Consider the following 23,437-nt stretch of genomic DNA (forward strand, 5'->3'; position numbering starts at 1 on the left):
AATTAAAAAAGAAAGGGCGGGAGCCGGACGTTAATCCGATTTAATCAAGGAAATCGGCCGCACAGGGCAACAAATCCAGTTTCTAAGAATGCTGGGAACGTGTAGATCGAGTTCCCGCGGCAAAAAGACGAGTTCAGATTCCTCTTCAGTGCTCCATTAAGGAAGAGGGAATTCCCTCCTAGCCTCTAGACTGTCACTGATTGAGTCACACTGTTCATGACAAAAGTGGGGTCAAAGCAGAACACAGTACTGAAAAAAAATGACAGAGCTGAATGACAAAGAAGTGCCCCCAAACAGGTACAGCAGCACCCACATTAAAGCGCTAGGGACATCAAATTTTTTAGTTGTCATTTTTTGTCTTAATAGGTGAGTAGTGATGCTGTAAGTGTGGAGCAAAGTGTAAGAAGCATGAACATGCATTATATAATTTATTATACCAGTTGTAGTGAGCCGCTTCAGTTTCAATTTGTGGTTCCCAAGTTTTTACGCGAAGTCATAAGCTGGCAGCTGTACCAGTGACCTTGTGACGTAGGTACACAAAATTGTGAAGTCAATGGGCAGGCCCATCGTCTGCTTGAGAAGCACATGCTACGCGTAAACAAGGACAGACGGACTATGCAAGCAACATGATACGATGACGTCGAGTGCATGCAACTTCGAACTCTAAGAAAGAAAGAAACAGGAGATTATGAGAACAATGCGGAAGAAGATGCTGCGGTTTTAAACCCGGACAATTTTATTTACAGCGCGCTGGCAAACAATTACGGAGAAGCAGGCATACTAGGCTTGAGGCAGTTCCAAGTTTGCCAGCGGCTGCGAAGTGCAGAGGCAGTGCTAACTGGCAAGTCATGTGGTTAAGGTACCACTTTGCTGCTAGTCCTGGAGAATTGTTTTCGTTGTTCGCAACATTACGGCATCCTAGCAACTGTGTCGGATCTTTCTGCCATTATATATGTCAACTGCCCTCACTCACATCATGACACACGCAAACAACCAGGCTACTGGCCCGTATATTCTCGCACACGTGCGGTCTTAGCTGTTTGCACAGCTGAGGGGTGCACTTTTGTCACTCAAGCACACACCACGCAGTTATTCGCACACTTCATGCCGGTTCTACTTAAATCATCTGAACACTCTCGTGCTTGTAGTGTCACGGCTATATCCTGTCCACATAGTTGTAGTGGTAAAATTTTGCCGCTCTAGTACACATCATGCCGCTCGCACACTTCAGGGCTCTTTCGATCGTACCTTTTCTTCCTATGTTCTCGCAAATATCACTGCATGCGATCTTACACACAACTTGCAAACATGCGCTCAGTGTGTATGTCTGAAAAGTTGTTTTATGAAATAGTCTTCGGCCGTGGGCGCGCCGGTGCAAAACAGGCTTTGAATAGCAGTTTTGCGAGACAGGATGGGAAGAATACAAAACCATGCATACGTTTATTGTAGGTGTCAGGCCGCTGCCACTTCATGGGCACCGAGCTGGCATCAGTGTGCTTCAAAGAGATCTCGAAAGTGCAAGCCCATGTGCCAGAAAACACAGAACACGTGACAGGCAACTCAATCTTTATAACTGGGTGTCTGAATTAACATACACACACTACAAAATGCGTACTTTGCACCAGCGTTGCCATCTGGTGAAATTCGCCACCAGATTTCAAAAATTTGGTGAAATTTTAGACCTCCTGGTGTCGAAGTAGGCGAACTACTACACCAGACAAAAACTGGTGATATCTGGGGAAAACCACTCTGCTGAGACAACCAACTACCGGCACTGCTCGTCCGCAGAAGGTGCAGGTTTCGCGAGCCAAAAAGGCGTGTGGGTAGCCCACCGCCGCCGCCTGAGTGTGGCAGCCTGTCTGCTGCGCTGTCAGCGAACTGCCCACGAGCTGCAGGAATTTGCTGACATTTTCACTTATTTCATCGTTTCCTAGGATGGGGCGCTTTTGTGCGAATAACCAATCGGTGCGGCTGGCGAGGTTCCGTCGCCTGCCATGAGAACGCCCTGGGCGAAAAACCCTACAAAGAACTGGCATTGTATGCACTGGCCTGTCTTTCGAGCCCAGTGTCAAATGCGGTGGTAGAGCGGGTCTTCAGCCAAGTCGCGTGTGTGAAGACGAAGTACCGGAACAAGATGTCACTGAAAACTTTGGATGCCATTGTACGGATTCGCACAATGTTGGCCTTCAGGGAGATATGCTGCGTGAAATTTGTCATCACAGACGATATGCTACGCAGGTTCCGTTCAGACGTCTATGACGCTAAAAGTGATGATTAAAGGCTAAACGAAATTACTCAACGTTATTAATAAAATGAGTGCTCGAAGAAGGCTGGCTTCTGTTTTTTTTAATCTAATTTTAGTTTCTGGTGGAATCTGGTGAAAAATTTACGAGGTTCTGGTATCGCCGCCACTTTCCAATCTGGCAACGCTGCTTTGCACTGCTGCACAACACATCAGCCCTTGTCGACACACAGGATATCCATAGGAAACCGGTTGTTGCTTGATGAACCACTCAACAAATGCATCGCTATGCTCAGCCATGCATCTGAGCACCTTATGTGCACTGAATACTGTCGTGCTCTGTCTATGTATCAGTATCATTGCTAGCATGTGCAGATTCTGCATTCAATGCAATGCTTCCCATTTAAGCTTCAAAGCTACAGCTTAACTACCCTTTTGCTGGGAAAGTATACTGCAATTCAAATGAACACTGCATCATTTCAAGTGAGTTTTCAAGTTTCAGCCAGGTAGCTACAATTATAAAACTCCTGCTAGCAAAGCTAAAGGCAGTGAAAATATAGCATCCAACACAACTTCACCACATGCTCTCTTCCTCTGTTCATGCGGTTATAGCATCAATTACACCGACCCTGCCACCTCCGTAGCTGGCACCTACCTTTTTAAAACTGATGTTAGAGTGGATTCATTGCTGTATGACAAATTAGCACGGTTCTTCTGGAGTCTACCAATCAGCACCATACCATAGCCTAGAACATCATCTTCTTTTGCAGTCTTCATAGGTACACTGTGCACCAGCAGTCTGCCCCCTAGAATTGGTGTCACCTCGGCAGAAGAAACCGTAAGGTTCTGCCAAACTGTGTGGTGGTTGAAATTGGGAACACATTCCCTGCGCAACAACAGTGTGATTTATGGTACCCAGAGGAATACCCATGTCTGTCACAAACTCAATTGTGCCAAAGAAACTTACCAGACTGTATAATGATTTATTTCACATCAAAATGCAAAGCAGCCCAAAGAACTGCAGCTCAAAATAAAAAAAAGTTTGATGACGCATTTGGAATGTTACAGGTGAAATGTACTTAGGGCACCATATCACCCTAGTCTTGTTTAATTTAGTCTTGGACAAAGGTATTCGGCCCCCACAGTCTTTTAAGCCGTGCTTTAAAGCCCGGCACCGGTGCTTTGAAAGGCAAGCACAAGGGTTCTTCTTGCCTCACATAAATTTACAGTTTGATAGCCATCTTGAATGCTCCACTACAGGGCTAAAAGCAAACCTTGTGGCCTGAAAATGTTTCACGGGGGGGGGGGGGGGGGGGGTGTACATGTGGAATGCTGCTTTCAATACTAAGGATGCCTGAAATATATGCTGCATAACAGGTTGTGTACGTATGTTAAAATATAAGACCATTCTGTAATGACCAATTCTGAAGGACCACACCCAGCAGTCGAGGTATTACACACAAGCACACTAACAGCTTTCATCAATTCTGCATGAAGAATGCTACAAGGGCAACAATAGAGCAGTACAACACAGCACAACTACAACGCATGCCACACTCATGCACTCACCTGATTTGTGTTAATCTGGGCTCATGTACATATATTACCCATGAGCAGTACCCCCAAAGGTGTTAGTGGTGAAATGTTAATAGGTTTTTCTGAATTAATTTTGGCAGCACAAGTACAATCTATGGTACGCACGAGCCAAGAGATTTAGTTGCTAAGTTCTGTTAGTTGAAGTTTATCATTACTGCCGAATGTCTTGTGGCAGGCTTCATCTTCAATCACTACAAATGCCAGTTGGGTACAACTCAAGAACGAAGCCGTAGATGTCCCTCAAAGGAGACTCTCCAGCTAATGGTGTCGGCTGATTTTCATGATGCTGTGGTTAATTCAATTAAGCTGTAGTTATTCACTATTCATCTGCCACCCCGGCAATTTCACCCTAGCCAGCTCAAGGTGATCGGTCTAGGGGAAGAGGGTGAGAATCTGTCAATGCCACTGGCTGGTAGGGTTTCTTTGAGGGCATTTGCTTCTTCGTACTTGAGTTGTATCCAACTACAGACTGTCCTTCTGCCGTGCTGAAACGCAAACTTTCAAAGCATGCTTAACTTCTTGCAGTCATTTAACTTCTCTCGACTTGGTATCCGACCCGAAAACTACATCGCCAAAGATTCCACACGAGCCTCTCGTCATAACCATAGCTTTAGCCTTAAAATTATTTTTGAGTGCACCAATAGGTAGAAGTTTTCATTTTTCCCCAAGGACAATTTCCCAATGGAATGCGCGACCTAACCATTCCCCGTTTTTTCGTCCTCCTTGATTGATGTGCTGCCAGCTCGGAAGCTGTTTTGAGTTCTTCAACTGCATTACAGTTGGACCCGGATATATCAAACTCAACAGGGATCGCGAAATAGTTTGATATATATCGATAATTCGATATACAAAAAAATGGAAGCAGATACGCTCACCTGTAACCTAGATGCAAGAATTCATTGCACCCCCCCCCTTGTGACGCGTTTCTTGCAGCAACTTGCCACCCGCCGGCATGCTGATAGGCATTGCTGGGCTCTGCTTTGCATTGAAGCCACAGCAGACGATTCTTTAAAACTAGCCACTGCCTATCATAAGATGGCTAGCCCTGTTACTGGCACACTATAAATAGTATAATCGTGCATTAAAATTAAGGCTTCCACAAAGCCTCTGGCAGCGAAATGAGTGATGCATGCCACATGAGGTGCCGCCGCTAGGCTTTAGTTGGTTAGCTTGGCTTCATGGCATGATAGCAATGTGGCGGGAAAAATCAGTACAAGAGATCGACGACCACTCTCAAGCGAACCCATGTTCATCTCTTCACACAGTTTCATAGCACTAGCACTGGCAGCAGGTGCCCAAGGCCGTGCAGCCGACCAATGTCCGTGTGCTAAAAGTGATAGAAGAGCACTGTTGGGAGAAGTGACAACTGCAAGGGCACGGAGTGCAGTCCGATATATCAAACGATAGGAGAAACTGGAATTCCATGTACTGCACGACTTTCCTTATAATCTTTCTTACATGGGATTTTCAAAGGGGTAATTTGTGTGTTCGATATAACCAATAATTTGACATATCCAGGTTTGATATATCTGGGCTCGACTGTATTGTATTCTGTATTATTGTGGTGTGTATTGTTCATGTTATTCCGTACGACAGTGCAGAGTGTACTAATATACTTGCCAATTTTTATCGTCTGATGCCATAATCACTAGTATTACTTTATGTATTCTTTCCTCTCCTGCTTGGATATACATGTCAGAAGTATTTAATATATATAAATAAATGAATAAAATCCTAGAAAAATGCTTAAATTAGGTGCTTGCAGTAAACCTGTGTTGGTCTGGAAAGTTTCTGATGTTGCAGTGATGTTTTTGAAATGTTATAGGTTACTGCAACAATGAGGAATTTTGTGCCGACTTCCATTACAGCTGGACACGACTTAAACGTTGAGCATGAAATGTTAAATACAACACTATTATAGTGTCTTGCGCTGCCTGGGTATGTCCTTAATGCCCGGAAAAATGCTTCAAATTAAAACAAAACAACCTGGACTATTTGTGTTAAACATAAACCAAATTGTATTTTTCTTTTTTTTTTCACCCTTCTTAATTTAGTTACGGCTTAGTTTTTAGTTGCCTTGAATGTACTGTGTCCAGTTTCTGAACAGTTAATTTATTCTCTTTTTCCTGCATGCAGCAGCCAATAATTCAATGCTCTGCTTTTTCTCAAAACGTTTAGCAATAAACTCAGTCACACAGCAGGGTCTTGGTTGAAAGGAATTCCAGATAATAGTTTCTGGCTGATGAACTACTCCTGTTTCAGGCATCATTTGGTGCATGCAGTACAAGCAAGAATTAAGCTTACATAGTTGACAGCAAGCGGGCCCGTGTGCAGGCCATCCAGTGAGTCACTCGGGTAGCCCTCCGAGATGAGCCGGATGGAGCTCCAGACCTCCACGCTGCTGTGGCGCCTGCACAGTGCACCATCAGCTGCAAATCAGCTGCAAACCAACCCACTGCCAGCTTCTTACAGTGCATGCACGGCTGCCTGGTTGTAGGCATCGATAAGCTCATTGGTGATGGCACGGCGGCTAGGGTGCAGTCGGTCAGCCTGCACAGGATCCTGGAGCATCCAGAGGACACGGGCAGAGCTGTTGGCCAGCCGGTCTAGCAAGGGCACCAGGCGGCTCACATTGGCGGCGTACTCAGCCAGGGCTGCCCTGCTGCCGTTGCTCTGCCGGATGGCCCAAGTGCCACTGCCCAGCACCAGAAGTGTGGGCCCACCACCCTGCAGCCAGCGGGCCCCGGCTGCCCGCATCGAGCTGTCCACTAGGGGCCGCCACAGGAACTCCTGCAAGGCACCACCAGGTGGCACACCTCAAATGATGGTACAAAGAAGGAAAAAAACTGTGATGTCCTGAGGGAGAGAGCACTTTAGTCGCCAACTTCGTTTCAGTTTCCGAGGATGGAATGAGCTTGTTCCACCAGGGCCGTTTAATTCTCAAACTGGTCCAAGGCCAACTGGGAGGGTGGGTGAGAAAAATTGGAGGATTGTATGGAGACTGGGCATGTGTAGAGGCAATGCTCTAGGTTTGCGTAAGGTTCAGGGCAGTTAGGGCAGGCTAGGGTAGCTCAGAGACTATGTAAGTAGGACCGGGCAGGGGTGTGTAATATGTTTAGCAGTACTTTGTGGAGTATACGCAGTGACGGTATTCGTAGCCCTGGGTAGGGGGAAGGCAGTGTCTGGACGGGCTTTCGGACATTGTCATAGTGGGTGTTTTTGTTGCATTTATACTAAAGGTTATCTTACCATGTTGGTTGGAAAGGCCAGGGGATTGTTTCAAAGTGACCCACAGGGTATGAGGCACACCATAGTGGAGGGCTCCAGAGTTCTTTAACATGTGCTGACATTGCAATGCACACGGGTGCCTTTTGTATTTGGCCTCCATTGAAACACAGCAATCACGGCTGGGATTGAAGCTGAGTTCTCTGGTTCAGTATCTGACGGCCCTAACTACTGAGCCACCATAGCAGGTCTAAGGTACTCGGAGCATGAAGCAAAAACCAAACAGAAAAGGACATGTGCTTGCCTGTAAAGTGGGTAATTGCAAATAAAAACATTTATTTAATACATACCTGCACCTCTCTTTCTGGCACTACAGCAGGGAGGTACAATATTGTCACGTAGGTAGGTACAATGCCGCGAATCTTTGTAGCATTTGTTTGTTGTGTTTATTTGTTCATGCTTCAAGGCTGCCGGCACGCCGCTTTATCGCTTCGTTTGTTTTCGAACCAAATTCTCGCTGGTCCTTCCAAGGCGAAGAAAACATGGCTCATTTTGGTCTGGTCGTCCCAACTGTTGAACACGGCGACACGCTCAAACTGTTCCAACCATTCCTCGGGATCCTCGCCCGGTGAAGCGTTGAACGTGGGCGGCAGTCGGGGCTGGTGTAAAATAATGGGGGCTGGTGTCGTAGCCATGGCTGAAGTCGAAATTGAGGGGTCCTTCTTCGTTCGCGTGTGGTCCGGTAGCAGTCCGAATTCTGGTGGACACCTCTGGAGACGACGGCTGCTTCGCCCTTCGCCTGCGGGGGGGGACGGCTTCTGCGGCTTTCGCGCAATCTTCTTCGAGACAGCTCGGGCTGCTCTGACGGCTCCCAGGGGGTGATGGCGACAGGGACATCCATTAGCACCTCCACCAGATGTCACGTAGTGGTGACTGCAGTCCGGCGAACAGGAAAACAACGAGGATGTCTTCGAAACAGAACTCTTTATTTGCGCTGACTTGCGCCCGCAAAGAACTGAATCACTCGGCGGCGGCGTAGCAACAAGCGTGCTCGGCGGTCGTCGAACAGAATGCCCGCCACTGTCGGCCGTGCTCTTTTTAAAGCTGATAGTGAGCATTCGAGATAAATTTTGGAAAGTTACTAGAACATTCTGGCACAAAGTAGAATCGGCTCCGCCTGGATGCGATCAATCGAGATAATTCTAGGCGCGTCTTGCGTCACAAACGAAGCGATAAAGCGGCGTGCCGGCAGCCTTGAAGCATAAAAATAAACACAACAAACAAACGCTACAAAGATTCGCGGCAATATCAGCAAAAACACACCAATCAAGCAATCAAAGTGTGTTAAAATGTATCAACAGAAAGACATGAGAGCGCAAAACGGGGACACGGACGAGGAAGGGAACAGGACGAGCGCTGCACTTTCAACAGGATTTATTCAGGGAAAAACGTTTAAATAGCCTTTGCTCTTATCCATGCTCTTGATCGCGGACAATCGCCTCTCACAGATACGCATCAAGAAACAGCATTTCACTTTCACGAATATGCACCAACAAGCCCAGTTCCAAGTACTTCTGTATCAACAGAGATGGATTGAACAATATCTGGAGAAAGAACATTCTAGTCTGGGAACAGCAAATGCTGCAATATGGCATTTTTACAAACTGTAATGTTACTGAAGCATAAATTTTACAGCTGAGTGCTTTCCTAAAAGTATCAAGCCTCCACAGGATTTTTAACAGGTAAGCCGCTTTCCCGAATTCTTAAAATGTATGCAAATCTGTTGAATTTGCATGGTCAAAAGCTTGAATATACCCCCTGAATAATGCTGCCCTGAAGCGCCCCAAATCAATTTTGACTGCCTGGCATTCTTTAAAGGGAGTCAAGTTTCTTCACGCAAGCAATCTTGCATTTTACCTCCATACAAATGTGGCAGCCTGACATCAAGCTCATATCCTAGCATTCAGCAGAACACAACTTAGTCACATAAACAGGCAATGCACAGCATTCAAATTTATTTAATTTATTAAGGCAGAAGGAAGCCTTTAATGCCTCATCATTGTAAGCAGGAGTTGTCAACAGAAATGTCACGCTTTTCAATTGGTTGTGATGTCACAGTGCGCGAATTTCAAACGGGGCCAACTGTACTTTGGCTAGTAACCATGCAGCCAATTAAAGGGATCGTATAGTGATGCTCCAAGTAATTGGGACTGACTTTAGTTAATTGCTTAATTATCCAATTAGCTTAATTAACCCTTCTAGTCAGGCCAGATAAATAAATAAAATCGAATAGGAAATTGGTCGAGCTCGGAAATCGAACCCCGGTCTCCGGAGTGTGAGACGAGCATGCTAACCACTCCGCCATGCCAGCTTGATGGTTTGGAATGAACATAGGCAGCGCGTCTAGTGAATACGGTGTCTTCGCTCACTCCCATCTTCCTCCCTTCTCGTTACGGCAAGGTTCAGGTGTCCACCGAGATATGAGAGACAGATACATTTCCTTTCCTCAAAAAAAAAATTTACCGACGAGCAAGGCGTAGAACCGAACGGGCGATGGCATTCTATGGACTCTGTGGCAGCGTTGCAAGATGGTGTCGCGTTCCACTCTTAGAGGCGAAGCTTAACATCTTAAACACACATCAGTGACACAAGCAGCAACATCGAGCTTAAGGGTTTCGCCTCACCGCACTTTAGGTCAACAAAGTGCCCCTCTGAATTTTTTTACTTGTAGCTGCCGCGGTGGCTCAGTGGTTATGACGCTCGGCTGCTGACCCGAAAGACGCGGGTTCGATCTCGGCCGCGACAGTCAAATTTCGATGAAGGCGAAATTCTAGAGGGCGTGTACTGTGCAATGTCAGTGCATGTTAAAGAACTCCAGGTGGTCGAAATTTCCGGAGCGCTTTACTACGGTGTCCCTCATAGCCTGAGTCATTTTGGGATGTTAAACTCCATAAACAAAAACATATTTACTTATACAATACAACGGATCTTAAACAATCCAAGCAGGGAGGACAAAATGACAAATCCAGATTTAAGTTGGAAGCTTTTCAGATACTTTTTTCTTTAAATGAAGGCTTCAAATATACGGGGCACAAATTACGCAAATATTCTGTGAACATGTCCTAAAAACTCTATAAAGATCATAACATGCCTATACAGTTAAACCTGGCTGGATATAACGAACCTCCATATAACGAATTCCTCGATATAACAAAGTTTTTCAATTCCCCAACGCCGCCCCTATTGAAGCGTGTGTATTTGAGACCTCCATGTAACGAACTTGCTAGGCCAACTGTCTGTTAGCTTGTGTTGAGTTACGAAATTTGGCTTAAAAGTAAAGCACGAACTGACATTAGAGAAGCGTCAATGAGCCCAACGAGTGACCGCAGTTGAGACAACGCGTTCGCCAGCGTATCTCCATTGCTTTCGCCATCCTGCGGTTGCTCATGTAGCCCGGAATACATGCGACGTTTTTTTCGACAATATTTGCGCGGCAGAAAACGTCGTGGCAGCGCGATGCCTGGCTGGAGATACACGGAGCGAAGAAGCGGAGGTGCGCCACCGCGTATCCCTCGACGCGAAAGCAATTGTGATCAACAAGTGCCAAATACCACTGAGCAATTAGGTCTGTGAGAGCAGCGACACTGACTCTTCTGTTAAAATCATGAAAGTGTTCACTTCGACAGCAATGTACTTGCTTTAGCACGCGTGCATGATGTCGCGTACCTTTGGGTGCCCGCTCAGCCGCGTACAACACTGGCTGTGATTTTCTCGACACATTCGCTTCAGGAAGGAAATGCAGGCATTTAGATCCAAGATTCGGCCATGTTCTCTAAAAAAAAAAGCGACATTTCATGTCTGATGAAGCGTTTATTTTCACGATAATAACATTTCCGTGCCAAAATCACTGCGTGGCTCGTCGGCCATGCTGGCTGTGCTGGTGATGGATGGCACAGAGTTTCTAGAAACTCTATGGGTGACATCAGGCAGAGGCAGCCAAACCGGAAGGATGGGCTTTCTGTGCTGTGCTTCAGCTGCCGCTTCCGGTCTCGCTGGACACTGCGCGTCAATATGAGTACGCGCCATCGGGCGAAAATCGCCGCCCTGCAGCCATATAAACGCTCTGATCTATGTCATGTCTTTTGGTCACCCTGCGGTAATTTTAAAGCATTAGCAGTAGATACCCCACCGTGAAGGAAAAGTGCCCAGAGGTAGTGTTCTGTTGACTTACCACCTATCATGGTTGATTTTGACGGCAAGACATAGCTGAGAGGCAGTCTGAAAATGTAGATGCCCAAGAGATGGCCCTGCATTGTGGTTTCATGCTTCACAGTGCCAAGATGCCCTATCAATGCACCTAGACATTTTAATTAGGCAGTCATTATTCAATGGACCAATTCCCTAAAATTTTTTATACCATATGAATAGCTGTGAAGAGAATTCTCCCTCCAGTTTGTGTTACATTGAAAGCCGCATTCAGCAGCTCTCAGCTGACTGAGTACTAGAAATTCATAGGATATGAACAGCTGTAGTAGGAGATAGGTGATGACACTATGCAATGGTGCCACATGTCTCATGGAGCAGTAAGGCAGTACAGACTGAATCCACAGTGGCCACCATTTGATGTACACAGAGGGTTCGCAAGGCCTTGTACATGGCTAATTACCACGTTAGTGCCACAGTATTGCCATCTGCTACAGGGTGTACTGCTGAAGCTGCACACTGTACACAAAAATGGCATTTGTGCAACTGCGTGAATACCCTCTATAAGTTTGTCAAACTACACCATATTCTGAAGATCATGGCAACTAGGATAATGCTCTTTGAGCACCCAAAACTTTGTTTCACATACACTTCACTGCTGAAAATATACACACAAGCTAAACTTAAATCATAAAGTGATTTTTTCCTCGCTGAACATTTTTTTCAATTTATTTTCGCCATTTGTTGTTACGGGAACCAAAGTGTCCATATTAAGGCAGGGGGTCCCACGCATTCACAGCCACTGGCCATTTTTTACGATGTGGTCACTGTAGTCCTGCTTAGATAGAAAAACAAGTTTAAGCTCATTGGAAAGATAAATGTAGTTACATTTCAACGGTATGCATTGTTAATAGTAGTACCATTAGAGCAAGCAAAAAACGTGCATAAAATAATACTTTCGTTCAACTTGCCTGCTTGCGTCAAGTTTTTTGAAAAACCTACTGCACAAAAAAGAGGGCAGCTTCTTCACAATTTAAATGAAATATTAATTACAGGACATGCCGAGTGGTTTCGGCGCCAGTGGATAGTTATTTAGAACCAGTGCTCTAAAAAAGATAAAAAATGACAAAAATTACGCATATTAAAAGGACACTGAGGACAACGCTATCAAATTTTTTTGGTAGTAAAATCCAATAGTTCCGCTTTTGTGGCTTTTTTGCCGCTTGCCCGGCAGTGAAAGGTGCATTTATTGCTAAGAGATTTGGATTCGAAGTTGAAAAACTTCTTTCTGGCGCTACGATTCAAACTCGAGGCTCTCTGATGACGAAATAGGACAAGAGTGACGTAAAGCGGTGAAAACGGAAACGAAGACCATGTGATTGCTGGCAGCGAGTGCTGCACTCCTGCCTTGCAGCAGCCGAAATGAAAACTACTGCTGGCCGGATGTTGAAGACCTCTATCAGGCAGCGTCGCTACGTTTACGTTTGCACCAACATTACGATGGATCCTGTTCCCAATTCCGACAACGAAGTTCTTGCAAAGAACTGCTGCCTGCATTCAGCGACCTCAACACCACACACAGCGTACAATGCTTTTGAGGGCTGAGGCGGTGGGTCTGGCAAGGAAATCCTAGCGCCAAATGAGTCGGCAGCATCGCTGTCACTGCCGAGCCATCGTCACGAATGATGTGTAGCGAACGGTATGGCACGTGCGGGCATATTTAAATTCTGTAATAATAGTCCTCGTAGGACTGGTTATGTAGCCCAGCGTCTTGGTATGCTGACGAAGCGAACACGCCGAGCGGTGCATTTGCTAACGTGGAGGCACGTTGAACACTGGCTATACAGAGCTCTTTTTCTTTGTCATAGGTTCGTGCCGTTGCACGAACTTCATCCGAGGAGCACTTAGAGAGGCACATGGAGGTCCTCTGCCTTTGTAAACCGAAGCGCTTAAAAAAACCATGCCGACATGCAGAAAACACAGCCACGAAGCACCCCAAAACATACTGAAACTTGGCTGGCTGCCTGTTGCGCCACCAAATGCAGGTTTTCTTTTGACTTCCAGGTTGTCTTCTATCCGCCTTCGCCGTGTGATAAAGTGCACTAGTGGTTTCGAAACAAAACTTATATACTTCAATATCAATCAAACACGTAACCTTCATGCACGTTTGTTAGCCTCAGAGATCTGTGGCTTCTTTTCTCCTATTTCATCATCATGCTTGTACTTGCGAGATTCGCATATGGCGGCGATACCTCCATTTGAGTTCTTGCTGTTTTCTAGCTTACAAAGCTTTATTTTCAGAAAGAGTGGTGTTTTTGTGTTTAGGAGCTGGTATTCTATCGATACAAGCCAACTTCAAATTCTCCTCAGTATCCCTTTAAATGCTCAATAACTTCTCGTCTAACTGACAAAACGTATGCATAATTGGTGAATTTGTGGGACGTGCACATTTCATTAAGTGCGCAAAATCTCTTTGAGTACCCCTCACTAGTTCTTTAGTTTCCGCTGAAGTCACTAAAACGCCACCCATGGAGGTCCAGCAACAGTACACAGGACCACAGTGGGTCACGTTTTGATGATGGCGGTTCACTTTAGACAAAACTAAAGAACTACTGAGTGGAAATTAAATAGATTTTGTGCACTTAATGAAATATGCATGGTCAACAAATCTGCCAAACATGCATGGGTTTTGTCAATTAGACGGGAAGCTATTAAGCCAGCATATAAGTAATTTTTGTCATTTTGATCTTTTTCAGAGTGCTGGTTCTAAACAACTAATACTGCTCGGAAATTCCTGAGATTAACATTTCTTTTAAATGGTGAAAAAGAAGTCCTTTTTTGGTGCAGTAGGGCTTTCCAAAAGCCTGATGCAAACAGGCAAGTTGAACAAAAATATTGTTTTATGCACTACGATTTTTTCTTGCTCTACTCATACAAATAACTACAGCTATTAACAATGCATGCCAATAAAACGTAAATACAATTACCTTTCAAATGAGCTAAAACTTGCTTTTCTATCCTAAGCCAAAGGACTACAGCGATCGCACAAACAGTGTGAAAAATGGCCAGTGGCCGCAAAGCGCGGGACCCCCACCTTAACGAGGCAAGACTGTACACTATTACAGTAGATGCCACCTGAATACATTTATACTACAACAAAATGTTTTCTACTTCTGTTCAGTGGCAGAAAATTCACATTACAACAAGGAATTTCCTTTGCACTGCTTAGCTTTATCTGTTGTGAAGGGCTCCGGAAATTTCAACCACCTGGGGTTCTTTAACGTGCACTGACATCTCAGAATACACGGGCCTCTAGAATTTCGCCTCCATCAAAATTCGACCGCTGTGGCCAGGATCGAACCCGCGTCTTTCGGGTCAGCAGCATAACCGCTTAGCCACTGTAGTGGCTCCTGCTAGAAAAAGTCACTTCAGCTTGCCATCAGGTGTCTTATGCTTTTGTCCTTGTTGTTCCTTGCTTAAGTTTTCAAGGATGGCACCTTAAAAAATGTGGCTGTGGGTGTGCCTCCTTTTATCACCTGTGCACAGGGTTTTCTTTGCACTTTAGTACTAGCTTTTGCAGCAGCAGCATGGTGAAGTTCTTATGGACTCAGCTTGCCAGGAGAGTCGAAATCTGGGCCAGTTGGCACATATTTTTGAGGAAAACCAGTCAAAGAGATTAAGGACAAGGAGAGTAAGGCACACAGGGAGGACTGGACTAGCAGCTGTGCTTCACTGAAGGGAGTCCCTTCCAAGCAAGGCTAAGAGGGCATGCGCAGCACAACCAGCACCAAACACCAGACAATGGCAAAAGGAAAGATAGATATGAAATCCATCACCAGCAACCTAGAACAGCAAATTATTTTTGAGCAGGTGTCCAAGCTGTGCTCGTGCGGTCATCGCCAAGCATACCAATGAGGTAGGCTTCAAAAATCTCACTCTTTTTTGTGCCTGCCCCTGCCAATGCTAACACTGATGAACAGCAGGTAGCTGAGGCAAGTTTTTGCCATCATCAGAACCCAAGGAAGTCTATTTTTCCTTCTGCCATTGTCCGGTGTTTGGTGCTGTTTGTGCTGTGCATGCCCTGTTAGCCTTGCTGGGAAGGTGCTCTCCTCAATAAAGCACAGATGTTAGTCCAATTATCATTGTGTGCTTTCCTTGTCTCATCCTTTGTCTTTCTTACTGGTTTTCCTCAAAAATAAGATGTCTTTATAGGTCTCAGTTCTGCCTGGCTGCAACTCACAAAGGGCCCCTGCAGGCTGATGCAATGACTGACCACAGTGAGTCGCAGGTCCTTCTCCTCATAACGGAGGTCTTGGTGGGCCTGCGTGGGAGGGGCTGCCAGAGGTGAAGGCTGCACTTGTTGCACAAAGGCCCAGTACAGCTGCCGGATGCGCGAGTCACCCAGGAACACAATGTGGTTCTTGCCGCCCCAGTAGGCAATGTAGCGCAGGCACATGCGGGATTCCCTGCAGCCAACCAGACCGAATTGAATCAGTAATTGCTCCACAAGCTGTATGAGGGAAGATTTGCAATTGGCCAAGGCTACACCTTATGCGAGCAACCAACCACTTTCATAACATACCACGTCCCTATGCCACAAATAAACCACAGAGCACCTCAATACTCTGCAGCAATACCAAGCTGGTTGCACTAGCAACCAGCTTGGTTGCTAGTACACTGCTATACATGCACAGTAGTTTGCAGTGCATAAGAAACTGCAATTACATCTCGCGTTGAAGACTGAGCACTGCGAAGAAGAACAGCACATTTTGCCTCAATATTCATTTCGGAACAAGACGGGTGTACGAAAGAGGCCGCTGGATGTAAAGCTCTACCCTGCAGAGCTGAAAGCAAGATAGGAAGCGAAATATGCAAACGGGATGATTAATCGCGCTTTACTTGGAACATGCGCTACCGCTGCAGGTGAAAAGGCAGGGTTTTAGCACAGCTAACACGCCCCTCTGACATCAAACACAACTTGGTAAAAATGAAGCGAGTTTGTCGAACAGCGCAGTCCTGAGACGATAGAGGCAAGTTAGACAAACGCATACGCGGGCAACGGCTCTTCATCTGACCACTAAAAGCGATAGCTGTGGGATCTTACGCATTGGTGTAGGTGTGCAGCATGCACCCGTAAGGTTGCCATACATGATAACCCTGGAATCGTCCATCACTCAGCAGCCACTTGCAGGTGTCAATTCCTGCCAAGAAAGGACACCTTGTATTAATGAAGGCAAGTGCTCACGCACGCATTCTCTCCAATTGCGCGCACAAACGCACGAGAACGCTACTCGTACCGTACGTCAGGTGGATAACGCCGTGGTAGAGTACAAAACCAACGACAACAAAGCATGCAACTATTTTACAATTTTTGGCGTTGACACGGTGAATGAACTCAGAACTGGCGTTGATGTGGCGGCCCTCCTCGACCATATCGAGCACACACACTTTAACAAGTTTAGGCTGCTAAAGCAGCGCTCACGCAACACGCACAGCCATACACACAACACACATGGCTACGAAGGACGTCGATAGTGCCGCTATCGTCAGCGCCACTATTTCGACGACAACACTGCCTTTATGGATATATCACACCATGGTGAACACAGCTGAATCAGCCCGAGAGGGTCGTGTGGGCAGCGCCGCCGTTGCAACCAACAGCGCCGCCCGTCCTGCGCTCCGAACTCTGCAGAATTTCGCAGTTTCGTGCTCTGCCGATAGATGGCAACCCACTTGCCGCCATCGAGCGGAGAGCGCTAAAGAGCGACACTCTCCTCCACTCCGGCGTTTTCCTCCTCGAATATCCTCGCCCGCCGGCTGCGCGCGCTGCACACGACACGCTTTTTTGGCCATCGCTCGCTCGCCGTCCGGGCAGTTGGCTGGCACATGCCCGCGCTCTTAAGTTCGCGCTTTTTCCGCGCTCTGTTATTGAATAAAAACACGAGGAAGACATGCGACACGCCTGACTACAACAAGCCACATAAATTAGCGTCTCGTACGCGCAATGGAAGTGCCAATTACGAGCGCTTGCGGCACGAACAAAACCACTTGCTGCATACATCTCACATTCTTTTTGACTTTTCAATACCGTCTGTCTCAACACGGCATAGTATATGAAGCATAATATTTACAGTATATTTAAACATTCATGAATATTTTCAGCATACCAATGTTTAGTTAAATGTAGATTCACTTCGAACTAATTATCGCGGAAGTACAGTTTATGAAGTTGTTCACGAGTGGAGTATCAGAAGTGGGATGGTTGCTGGGAACACGCTGGGGCATTTGCTTCGATGGCCGTCCTAAATTTTTTCATTAAGGTTCAGTCTGAGTTTGGCACCGCGCAGTGCATATGCAACGGCTTAATCATTTTTGTAGTTGAGAATTTTCGCAGCGGCTTGAAAATGAATATGAACTTTTTTCTATTAAGCATGAAACGACTTCAGCTCCTGCTGTCGGCGACCTTGAGGTGATGTCGAGACGACGCCGAGAGCCAAAGATCCGCGCGCCGATTTTCCGTCATCCAAGGAAAGTGTCCGCACCCTAAAATTTGACCCTCTCAACCACCGAAATATGACCTTGTCCGAATTTCATCAAAATTGGTGTCAAGCCTAATTTTAATATGACCAATTTAATGGTGACCAAAATTAGGTGGGCTATCCCCAAAATTTGTCTCTCTGGAACCCATAAATTTGACGTCGTCCATATTTGACCAACATTGGGGTCCAACCTAATTTGACTATGGGAAACTCAGTGTTGGCTTCCAAATTTAGTTAGACCACCCGCAAAGTTTGGCACACTTGGGCATTTTCCGCCCACATTCTATTCCTTTTTAAATCCGCTTAAAGAGATGTTACGTTAGGAAAGAAAAAAACTGAGAGCAACGATCATGACAAAACCCAAGAGAAAGTTATAGGGTCTTAGCAATTTGACAGCCACAGTCAAGGCTATCCTAAAGCAAGTGCCTAATATAAGTCTTGAGTATAAATACAGTCACAATATGACACAGTTTTTCAGATGCAATGTTTATTACAGATGAGTCGCGTAGTTTTACGCCGAAAATATACATAAAAACCACGAATAAGCCAGCTGTGGACATCTGTCACCCGTTGGGTGCAGTCCTCAAAACAAAACACAGAAAACAAAAACATACTTAGGGAAATGAAACAGCTCAGATGTAGGCATATAGTTTTTGAGCGAATGATGTATTCAACAAAAGGCTACGCGACCATGCTCAACTAAAGCAAATGATCACAATATACAAAAATGGCATGCATTGGATATTTGCAATACTTGAGTACATTCAGGCAACAATGGAAAGCGCTGAAGTGATTAAAAAATGAATTATTTATGTGAATGCGATATGACGTCTTTTCCGAGAATGTGGCATTGATAATCTCACCAGGTAGAAGCGTAACGGTTCAGAAAAACAACAAATAAGCGTAGATCGTTAGACAAGTTGCATTCATAAAAAAAAATCTTGGTTAAATCTCGCTCGGGACATGCGCCGCATTACTGCGATGTGCACCATTACCAGAGGGTCGAAAAATTTACCGCACCGCGGATACCGCTGCACGCATACCAACACTTTTGCTTCCACACTTGCTAACACATGCACACACATTGTATGCATCAGCCGCCGCTACTATAGCACGTTGAGCGGAACCATGAAGTGACAATAACACGCATAACGACGCAAAATGATAAGTGAATTAAGTGAGGTTGTTGGCTTTGTGATGCGCATGCATGCAGTTTCAGTATACACAGTCGCCTGGAAGAAATGCACATTTGCTCGCAGAGGTGGGCAGTCTTCGTCGGGGTAAAGTTCTTGCGGCCGATGTTGTGCAGCCGCTTTTTTCTTCTAATGCTGTCTTTCTTGCCGCTCGGAATCGCGAAAAGAACAAAGGCTTTTTCACGCCGGCTTGTGCACTGAAATGCGCAGCAACTCGGCATAGTGCTGCACTAAAAGAGCGCGAATAACGCGAAGTGCAAGCGCGCAATGCCAGGGAGCTCGGTCGTAGCAGCGGCGGCTGGCTAAAAAATGGCGCCACGAAAAATGAAAACACAAAAAGAGCAAACTTTCCGCGCGCTTTTCCCGGAGACCGCCCGCGGAGCCAATCACCGTTGAGAAAAGCGTCGATGGGAGAGGTGAGAGAGGAGGATCGGCGAGGGTGCGCGGCGCGGCGGCATAGTTCACAGAAAGACGCTACTTTCAAATTATCGAGGGGCTTTAGAGAGCGCGCGGTCATCATGCCATCTACCAGCTGAAAAAAAAAAAAAAAAAAGGTGTGGTCTTTTTCGGGAGTGGATTGTTGCAGTTTTTGCGACCAAGTGCATGGTCGCGTGCAACAAGCCTAATAGGCGGTGTTGGCTGCAAATATGAAGAATCCCACGCTCGCTCTCTACGGCTGCATAAGACCAGCATCGAATCCGTTCCGCTGCATGGTAACAGCGGTGCTCGCAGCCTCCTCTTTGAGGCACGTGCTGGAGCTCTCGGGAGGAGGAGGAAGAAAGAACTTTTATTGTCCAACAACACTAGGCCGGGGAGGCAGGAGTCACCGCTTTAGACGCTGGCCGGGAAGTATTGTGTCCTGGCGGCCTCTTCAGCCAGTCGGACGAGGCGGAGCTGGAGCTCAGTGTCCGAACTACGCAGTAGGGTCTCCCAGGATTCTTTAGAGTCGATATTTAGGGCCCTCTCAGGAAAATGGAGTACCGCACCCACTTCGATACAGCCGTGACGTGTATGATATGTCAGGCGCGTTCTTTCAAGGGTCGTAACATTCAAGAGTCAGTGAAAATGGAAGGCTTATTCATTAGTACCACACCTGCTGTTGACGCTCAATAACAGAGCGGAAATTAATGAAAACTTGAATAAACTACATTTTCACACAAGTGTAGAAAAACTGGTCTTGTTCATATTAAGCATAATCATAGCAAGCACAGCGTTGCGTGAGCGTTTGTCTCTTTTTCGCCCTCGTCTGCATTTCGCTACGACTCTGAGAATGTTTTCTCATGCCGCCCCCTCTCAGCGAGATATTTTTGAAAAACCGTGTAAAAGCCCACATACCTTAACAAAGTTAGAAATCCATTACGCAGATAAGGCAGTCTACTCCCCTAGCTAACCTCCTCCTCCAAGAGTCACTCATAAATCCGCCCTTGATATTCCAACGGGGCCTTTCTTGCCCACGGAAACATTTACGCAGTGCGCGTGCCTCCACTTCTGAGAATTTTGGAGAGGCCGTCACATGTGAAGCCAATGGTGAAGCCCATATGGTAGGACACCCTACCCATGGTGAAGCCGGAAACGAGCTCGGTGCCATGTTGCCACGGGCGCGGTCTTGTTTACTTTTCTCTACAGCCCATGCCTACAGTCCACAGCCCTTGTCTACAGTGTGCTACTTTTCTCCGCAGCTCCGCTCGTGCCGCCGGCCTCCGCGATTGCGCGTGCGTATCAAACCCAGCGAAGGAGCCGGCCTAGGAGACGCCAGCGCGAGTGACGCTTGGTTTCTGGCCGTTGTTCACGTACGAGAGACCCCGGAAATATTCGTGCTAGACATTCGGCTGCTTCCAGTTATTGCTCTGGGCCGCGTCGTCTCCGCGGCATCCCCGCTCTCTTGCTCGAATGAAACAGAAACAGTCCGGCCTTGGTCATAATCAAGTAGATTTCGGAGAAGCTGCTTATCGCAGCTGCGGTAAGCGCGGTAAGGAACTTTTGATTTAACTTAATTGCGGTGGCCTACGCATTGTCTTTCGCCGCTTTTTCCTTCGTCGTTTTGCGATGGTGGAGGTGGTGGAGCGACATGGGGTCCTTGCAGGCTGCACGTGACGAAATATACTGGTATATTTACATCCGGTCCATCGTAGTGTGTTAATCGCAGGTTAATTTCACCTGATGAGGTGAAGGGCACAAAATTTTAGTTGAATGAGACTGTGTATAAATAAACAGCTGCTGTCAAAATATAGCAGAAGAAAATTAAATCTAGCATACATTTTGAAGAGCATATGCTTGTTTGGGCTCTCTCTTTTTTGCTGATATAAACTGCTACACATGGTGCCACTGAAATAGAACCTGCTACTTTGTGCAAGGTATCATCTTCCGTTCCTTTTTTATATATGTGTGTCTTGGATGAAGCTTCCGAACCAACTATCCCGCCTTAACGTAGTGTAAACTACTCCTTTTAAACTTAAGCTACCTGAAAAGTTGTACATGGCTCGAGCGTACCAGAAGCTTGGGAAAACGCTAACATTATCTTAATTCATAAGAAAGGAGACGTCAAAGACTTGAAGAATTACTCACCGATCAGCTTACTGTCTGTTGCCTACAAGGTTCTTGTTCATATTAAGCAATCGGTATATAGGCAATCGGTAATATAGTAGAGTCAGGACAGCCTTAGACTTCAATCAACCAAATGATCAGGCAGGCTTTCGTAAAGGATACTCGACAATAAATAATATTCACGCAGAATATAACCAACCCCTATATACAGCCTTCATTGATTACGAGAAAGCATTTGACTCAGTGGAAACCTCAGCTGCCAAGCAGGCATTGCGGAATCAGAGTGCAGAAGAGTGTTATGTGTAAACATTGGAAGATAGCTACCACAGTTCTCCATAAAGTCAGCAATAAAATTCCAGTAAGGAAATGTGTCGGGCAGGGAGACACGATCTCGCCAATGCTATTCACCGCCTGTTTACAGGAGGTATTTCTGGGCCTGAAATGGGAAGATTTGGGGATAAGAGTTAATGGAATACCTAAGTAATCTGCGATTCGCTGATTACATTGCTTTGCTAAGTCACTCAGCACATGAACTGCAAAGCATGATCAACGAGTTAGACAGGCAGAGCAGAACGGTGGGGCTAAAAATTAACATGCAGAAAACCAAAGTAATGTTCAACAGTCTAGCAAGGGTACAGTAGTTGGCAATTGGTAACGAGGTGCTGGAAGTAGTACGAGAATATGTCTACTTAGGGCAGGTAGTGACCGCTGATCCGGTTCATGAGAGGGAAATGACTAGAAGAATAAGAATGGGGTGGAGCGCATATGGCAGGTTCTCTCAGATCATGAATGGCAGTTTACCAATAACCCCCAAGAGAAAAGTATACAACAGCTGTATCTTACCGGTACTCACCCATGGGGCAGAAACGTGGAGGCTAACAAAGAGGGTTCAGCTTAAGTTAAGGACAACTCAGCGAGCTATGGAAAGAAAAATGTCAGGTGTAGCGGTAAGAGATCGGAAGCGGATGGAGTGGGTGAGGGAATAAACGCGGGTTAATGGCATCCTATAGTCGAATACAACTTAAGTCTGCAGTGAAGCTCCGCCCACATTCAGCCTCCGCGCACAAAATCCCTCCGCGACAAAAAAATAGTCCGCTGCTTAAACGCTTCTTGTTACATAAACAAGAAGTTTATCTCAAGAAAAGAATTGTGACCTCGAGACTTTCGGCACATGGAGAGCTTGATATAGTTAAACATTCAAAAGCTGATTTCGTTTACTGTTGCGATTGGCCAGCGGAGTAATACAGGACACCGCGGACCGCGGCCCAGTGTTAGCAACTGCTGTTTTTTAAGTTGTATCCTATTATAGTTGAAATCAAGAGGAAGAAATGGGCTTGGGCGGGGCATGTAATGCGAAGGCAAGATAACCGCTGGTCCTTAAGTTTAACGGAGTGTATTACAATAGAAGACAAGCGTAGCAGGGGGCGGCAGAAAGTTAGGTGGACAGATGAGATTAAGAAGCTTGCGGGGATACGGGATCCGCAAATGGCAAAGGACAGGGTTGATGGAGACACGTGGGAGACGACTTTACCCTGCAGTAGGCGTATTCAGGCTGATGATGATGATGACACATCCCTGAGGCAGCCCAGAAGTGACTGCAGGAGGTTAAAACCTGCAAGATTTTAAAATTTTGTTAAAAATGATAATAAATTATGCTAAAATGATGCTCTTAAAAGATGGTAAAATGACGCTAAAAGCAAGATGGTAAAACCTGCCAGGCCAAATCAAAATTTGCTGAGTGCTTTTTTCAGAACCTGACTCCATAGACGTTTCCCAGTATGGCAGCCGTATTAATTAGGCGCTCTCGCTGGTAAGCGAGTATGTGTGAAGCTCTCGTACCCTTTGCAGGTCAGGTTGAATGCCTTCTGCGCTCAGAATGTTACCTAAGAACTTCA

The 23,437-nt window shown here is 46.0% G+C and overlaps 1 protein-coding gene across 3 annotated transcripts in view; it reads right to left on the reverse strand.

The window, feature by feature from the left end:
• The window catches only part of LOC149349438 (N-acetylneuraminate (7)9-O-acetyltransferase), a 57,140-nt gene that overhangs the window by 29,815 nt on the left and 3,888 nt on the right, over positions 1–23,437 (reverse strand). Inside the window, exons 1-5 of one of the 3 annotated variants that reach the window (XM_089578384.1) lie at positions 16,564–16,808; positions 16,371–16,467; positions 15,540–15,732; positions 6,309–6,628; positions 6,143–6,248 (exon numbers count right to left, since the gene is read on the reverse strand). In XM_089578384.1, the coding sequence (XP_089434510.1) occupies positions 6,143–6,248; positions 6,309–6,628; positions 15,540–15,732; positions 16,371–16,467; positions 16,564–16,699 (852 nt within the window). In that variant the 5' untranslated portion in view covers positions 16,700–16,808. Of the gene's footprint in view, positions 1–6,142; positions 6,249–6,308; positions 6,629–15,539; positions 15,733–16,370; positions 16,468–16,563; positions 16,809–23,437 lie in introns of those variants that run through there. The other 2 variants (XM_089578383.1, XM_089578385.1) reach the window with 2 other exon arrangements.

The sequence above is a fragment of the Amblyomma mixtum genome, chromosome 3, assembly GCF_055824585.1.
Source record: "Amblyomma mixtum isolate Tamu chromosome 3, ASM5582458v1, whole genome shotgun sequence".
Taxonomy (NCBI): Eukaryota; Metazoa; Arthropoda; class Arachnida; order Ixodida; family Ixodidae; genus Amblyomma; species Amblyomma mixtum.